We start from the raw sequence: 6,959 nt of genomic DNA on the forward strand, positions 1-6,959 counted from the left end.
CCCCGCAGAACAAGAGGGTCGACTCAATGTGCCCAGGAGCAAGGCTCGAAATGTTATTTGTGCTAATGCACCAAGCAGCGGATTTGAGTGTCTGACTTTATTGGAGTCGCTGGAATGGGTCCTTGAAAGGGTGCTGTCTGCCAACTCCATAGTACTCCTGGGAGACTTCAAAACTCATGTGGGCAATGACAAAGAACATGACCCCAACCTATCCTTGTCTGCAATCTTACTTGAACTCAACCTACCCTTATCAGCAGGCTGACCCAGGTATCTTTCGATACCCCGACCTATCATTTCCAGGATCTGTTCAAATCCCACAATACTTTCCTGTGATCTATCTAGACAGTGCACTATGCTGTTCTGCGGTCTATCTAGACCCCCGCATCCTAGTCTGCAGGTCCATCGAGGCCTACTCTGGTTTAACATCGACTCATGCAAGCTCAACTTCTAGCCTCAAACTTTCTCTCATGACTAATTTTGGTATTTATTCATATACAATGGGGGAGGGATCCTTCTCTTTTGTTCCGCCTGAGGTTTCTACCTTTTATCTCCATTTTAAAGTTTTTTTGGGGGAGAGTTTTTCTTGAACCGATGTGAGGTGCTGGGACAGGATGTCGTATGAGTACAAATCAGACAGCCCTCTAAGTATAATTTGTCATTTGTGATTTGAGCTATACAAAATACATTTAATTTAATTGAAAAATATTGTTCTCTTTTGTGGGGATTATGACTTACCTGACCTCAGCATCACTACCCCTTGATTATCCTACTTAAGATTGGACTCAAAACTGTAAAAAAGGAAAATGGTGGAATAAGTTGCACTTCAAACAGTGTTGCAATATGTGATTAAACTAAACTATAGATTAAATTGGCAACAACAATTCACTTTGTAGGTGAGAAAGACGTTTGGGTTACAACAAAAGCCCTTTTTGAGCCAAAAGTACCAGTACTATGAAACTAAAGGAGTCAAACTAGAAAAGAAAAGTATTTTTGAGCAATCCTTTCAAAAATAGCATACAATTTATTTCAAATAAAACATTAGATCTGAACATATTGTGTACTGTTTAATTTGTTATGAATTTATACAAAAAAAATAAAAGGATAATTAATACATTTCAGAAAAACTACATTTCACATATAGGTGAAAACTGCTCCGTGTTGGTGTGATGTAAAGTCAAAACATTGATTTACTGGACAGTTTTCCACTGAGAATTGAACCGCGACTATTAAACTGCAATCGAGTAGGAGAACTTTGTTGGGTGTTGGCTACCAACAGAAACACAGCCTACAGACGGATGAACCAGAAGACTTCCAGCAGGTATTACGAAACAGGCCAGTCTCTCTCTAAAATGAACCATGAATATTTTTGATCGGAATTATTTGCAATTATTTGTAACTTTATTTCATATTTTTTGTTAAAGGGCCTTTTTCAGTAAAACACATTGATTATATTGCTTGTGGGTATTTGTAAAGTGTTATTTGTCCTTTCAGGTTGATGGATAACTACACATTCAACAGCCTCACCCTCCAGCTGGAGGGACTGAATGTCTCAAAGGACTCTCTCTACCCCGTCTTTCTCTTTTTCTTTTTCGCCTACATTTTTATAATGCTTTTGAACATTGGCATTGCTATTCTGATTTTTATTGACAAGAACCTTCACCAGCCCATGTATCTCCTTTTCTGCAACTTGCCCTTTAACGACATCCTTGGAAATTCTATCATGGTTCCCCGTTTGCTTATGGACATGATGAAGCCTTCCTCTCAGCGCTTCATCAGTTATTATGAATGTGTGGCTCAAGCTTTAATCTCACACATGTTTGGTACCACTAGTCTCACTGTGCTCATGATTATGGCCTTTGACAGATATGTGGCCATCAGTAATCCTCTGCGCTATGCTTCCATAATGACCAACAAAATGGTGATGAAGCTGACGGTGTCTGCCTGGGGAGTGGCCCTTGTATTGGTGGGGATTCTACTCGGTCTGACCATACGACTGAACCGATGTAGGACTTTGATCATGAATCCTTACTGTGACAATGCCTCACTGTTTAAACTCTCCTGTGAGAGCGTGTTTATTAATAATGTCTATGGCCTCACTTTCACCGTGGTCCTGTTCACATGTTCTATCGGCAGCACGGTTATCACTTATACAAAGATTACAGTCGTCTGTCTCACCAGTAATAGCAAGTCTTTGAACAGTAAAGCCTTGAAGACCTGCAGCACTCATCTGGTTGTGTTTCTGATCATGATGTTCACCGGGTTTATTAACATTATTCTGCATCGCTTCCCTCAGTACTCAGACTACAGGAAGCTTTCTGCCATTCTGTTTCATATCATCCCTGGCAGCCTCAACCCCATTATTTATGGTGTGCAGTCTGCAGAAATCTGCAAATCCTTGTCAAAATTGGTTAGATCCAAACCAGTTATGCCGTTATTCTGAGTTGAGAACTAAAGATAGTGTTTAAACTTCAAGACAAAATAGGTTCAGATTGAGAAAAACACATTTAACCAAAGTTTCCACATTGTATTTAAAATATGTTTTGGTGTTTTAAGTTTGATGTATATGTTGACAGAAATGTTAAAATAAAATTATTTTTGGTACACTGCAACCAGCCATTATCTGGACCAGCTTGTCTTTTCCAGGTTCACGGGGCTGGATCCCTCCAGGCCACATTATGTGTAGGCAACACTGGATCGATTGTGAGTCCATTACAAAGATGATGCTATTTTCCTGAAATATGTTATGTGTGTGTATATATATATATATATATATATATATATATATATGATTTAAAGTCCGCAGGAACCACAAACAATGTTGCAATATGTGACGCTATAGCTGAACTAAATGATACATGTTATTGATAAGACCAATTTATTGTGTGCTCTTACTGCAAGCTAAATTATTTTTCAAACTCAAATTGTAATAAAATGAAACACCAATAAATACATTTAAATGTACACATTGTTTCCACTTGGTGACATTATTTCAGAGTGATTATTAAAGCAGCTCATTTTTAGCCATAATTTAATAACTATGACAATAGGTGATTACAAGCTTATGTTAAATCCAAAACTAAATACAAAGAATATTCATTGTTGTTTGAAGCAGTTTGAATTTTCTTTGCTGAACATCAACTATGTCTGTGGAATGATTTTTAGTTTTGGTTTAGGCAACACTAAATGCTTTGTAAGGCTTCGGAAAAGATCACAGCTTGGGTTAAAATAACTACGTTTGATATGTAACCGGCATTCATAAAGTTTGGAAGTTACGCAACAAAACTGGCCAAATAAGTCAACGTTGAATTAGTGACACAGAACACAAACAGCCGTCTCCTGGGTGAAAGTCCTGCTTTTGTTTTACACAACCAACCTTCTCAATTTTAGTAACATGGCAGTTACTCTTCATCATGATTTGGGTGCCCTCAGTGGAGGTAATCCTGAATTTGTGATTTGTGAGATTCGGCTATACAGATAAAAGTCTTTGAAAAATGAATGCCAGAATGTGTGATTACTTTTTATATTGAGTTTTACTATAATAACTTTGAAGTGTGGCAATGAAATGTAGAAGTACCGTGTTTCTCTTAATTATGTGGCAATAGTATTTTAACATAAACTCCAATGGCCAAAGTCATTGCCTGGAATAAAAGGGTAGTTTTCTGCAACATATAAAAACCGGACTATAAAATGCAATTTAATCTACTTTGATTGCAATGTATGATTACTATAAACCAAACCCTCCTAAGGATGTGATTTTTAGTCAGAAAATCCCCAAGATCAGGACATAACTGGAAATACTTCCCAATTCAATAAAAAAACAATAATAAAATAAAGGTAAATTGAAAGGCACTTTATAGCCAAAATAACTTTCTGCATTAATATTATAGGGAACATATTATGCTCATTTTCAGGTTGTATTTTAAGTTTCTACAAGAACATGTTTTACATGAATTAGTGTTAAAAAAACACAATTCTTCTCAAGCTTATATTGTTTCAACAGCTGTTTTCACCTCCTGTCTAAAACACTGCATACCAGCCAAAAATGACCAAAACCCTCCTTATGTAACCGGTTGTATATGGACCCAAATGTAACACACGAGATTCCAGAAATCCTTGACGTTTATTTCAAACTTTCAGAAACAGCAGAGTCGGGCAAGGCAGGTTGAACAGGGGCAAGCAGGGTCGGTAACAGGACATCAGTCTGTGAGAAAGTGCTGGAGAGTCTGGCATGGAAAACCAATGAACAATCTGGCAAGGTGTGTCTGGGAGGCAGGAGCCTATATAGGGGCTTTATTAATGATCAGAGGCAGGTGAGTGAACAGGTAAAGAGTTAGACTGATCAGAATCCAAATCCGAATCCGCTTTATTGGCCATGTATGTGTGCACATACACGTACGCTTTCATCGTACATACATTTAATTGACAAATAACAGGATAAAAATAAAAAGACATTAAAGACAACAGAGTAGCAACATGTATGTACAATATAAAAACAACAACAGTGACAATGAATTGGGGATGTTAGTGCAGAAAGTGGTGATAGTGCAAGTAGTGCAGATGGATGTGTCTGATTAATTGTTCATTAGAGTGACGGCCAGAGGGAAGAAGCTGTTCCTGTGTCTGGTGGTTTGGGCGTACAGTGCTCTGTAGCACCTACCAGAGGGGAGGAGTTGGAACAGCTTGTGTCCAGGGTGTGAAGGGTATACAGTGACCTTTCCAGCCCGCTTGCTGACTCTGGAGGTGTACAAGTCCAGGATAGAGGGCAGGCTGGAACCAATAGTTCTCTCTACAGACCTGACTATTCGTTGTAGTCTGTCTCTGTCCTGTTTGGTGGCCGATCTAAACCACACAGTAATGGAAGAACAGAGAACAGACTGGATGATGGCGGAGTAGAACAGGATCAGCAGCTCCTGAGGCAGGTTGTACTTCCTGAGCTGGGGCAGGAAGTACAACCTCTGGTGGGCCTTTTTCTGGATGGTGTTGATTTTGGAGGCCCACTTCAGGTCCTGGGAGATTGTGGATCCCAGAAACCTGAAGGTCTCCACCGCAGACACAGTGCTGTTGAGTATGGTGAGGTGGGTAGTGTTGGGGGGGGGGTCCTCCAAAAGTCCACTGTCTCCACAGTTGTGGGCTTATTCAGCTCCAGGTTGTTCTGACCACACCAGAGGACCAGCTGTTCAACCTCCCGTCGGTACGCAGACTCATCACCGGTCCTAATGAGGCCAATGACCGTTGTGTCATCTGCGAACTTCAGGAATTTAACAGACCCTGAGGTGCAGTCATTGGTGTGTAGAGGGAGAAGAGCAGTGGGGAGAGCACACATCCCTGGGGGGTGCCAGTGCTGATAGTTCGGGTGCTGGATGTGATCGTTCCCAGCCTCACCTGCTGCGTCCTGTCCGTCAGGAAGTTAGTGATCCACTGACAGGTGGAGGCGGGCACGCTGAGCTGGGAGTTTATGTTGAAGTACCTCCAGGATGATGGTGTTGAACGCTGAGCTGAAGTGGGCTTATCAAACCTGCAGTGGAAGACATTTAAGTCGTCAGCCAGTCGGTGATTGTCCTCAGTGCGTGGGGATGGTCTCCTGTAGTTCGTCAGTACTTCCAGGCCTCTCCAAACTTTTTTCCAGTTTTTCAGTGTAGCTCTTCTTAGCCACCTTGATCTCCCTCGTCAGTGTGTTACTGGCCTGGTTGTACAGAGTCCTGTCTCTATCACTGTAGGCCTCCTCTTTAGCCCGACAAAGCTGCCTGAGTATTATTTTATTGTTGTTGTATGGGCAGAAGGTTTTAGTCGACACACACGTCCTCACAAAAACTGATGTATGATGTTACAGTGTCAGTGAGCTCATCCAGGTCCATAGCAGCAGTCTCAAAAACACTCTAATCAGTGGAGGCGAAGCAGGACTGTAGCTCCAGCTTGGCCTCATTGGTCCATCTCCTCACAGTCTTCACCACAGGCTTTGCAGATTTTAGTTTCTGCCTGAAGGACAGGAGAAGATGACCCAGACAATGGTCAGAGGGTCCCAAAGCTGCAGGAGGGACTGAGCGGTATGCGTCCTTTAGCGCAGTGTAGCAGTGGTCTAGTGTGTTTTTGTCCTTGTCCTATACTTAATATGCTGTCTGTTTTTTGGCATTTCTTTGCTGAGGTTTGCTCTGTTGAAGTCCCCAAGAACAATGAGCAGGGAGTCTGGGTGTTTGTGCTCCATGTTGGTGATCTGCTCAGCCAGGTGTTGGAGTGCCTCATTCACACAGGCCTGAGGTGGGATGTAAACACCGGCCAGAATGAATGAGGAAGACTCCTGTGGTGAATACAATGGTTTGCAGTCTATTAAAAGTGTGAGGGCTGCATCATTCCATTAACACTGTGACATCTGTACACAAACTTTGTTAATATAAAAGCAGATTCCGCCTCCCCTCGTTTTGCCCGACAGAGCCGTTTCGCTCGGAGGAGTTGGAAGCCCGGCAGATGTAATGCGCTGTCCAGGATGTGCACACCGAGCAAGGTTTCGGTGAAGCACAGGGCAACAGATCTGCTAAAGTCCATGTTTGCTTTGTTTAGGAGCAGCAGCTCATTAAGCTTGTTCGCCAGAGAGCGGACATTCGACAGGTGGATGGAGCGCAGTTCAGAATCGCCGCTGACACAATTTAACAAGCGTTCCTTCGCGCTTTTTATATATATATATATATATATATATATATATATATATATATATGATAAGGAGGGAGTGACTGACATGTAGAGTGAGGAGGGTGTGGAGCTGAACTGTGTCAGAAACCCTCTTTAAGGGATGGCTCCCAACGTCCTAAAACAACCACAAACAAGCCGGGTGGCCTGGATGAGGGCAAATATCCAGCAGACATCTCCATCTTCTCCTCATCGCCGGGTGAGTTGTCCTCATTGGAAGACGGCTCCTCTTCATCCTCCCCATCGTTTGAAGCAACAGATGGAAGAGAGGAAACAGA

The 6,959-nt window shown here is 41.9% G+C and overlaps 1 protein-coding gene across 1 annotated transcript; it reads left to right on the forward strand.

The window, feature by feature from the left end:
* The first annotated feature begins 1,492 nt into the window (after positions 1-1,492).
* LOC117742674 (olfactory receptor 146-like) lies at positions 1,493-2,440 on the forward strand. Its single transcript, XM_034550241.1, has one exon. The coding sequence runs from the start codon at positions 1,496-1,498 to the stop codon at positions 2,438-2,440; it is 945 nt and encodes a 314-aa protein (XP_034406132.1). The 5' UTR covers positions 1,493-1,495.
* Positions 2,441-6,959: the final 4,519 nt, after the last annotated feature.

Source organism: Cyclopterus lumpus, chromosome 14 (assembly GCF_009769545.1).
Source record: "Cyclopterus lumpus isolate fCycLum1 chromosome 14, fCycLum1.pri, whole genome shotgun sequence".
Lineage (NCBI taxonomy): Eukaryota > Metazoa > Chordata > Actinopteri > Perciformes > Cyclopteridae > Cyclopterus > Cyclopterus lumpus.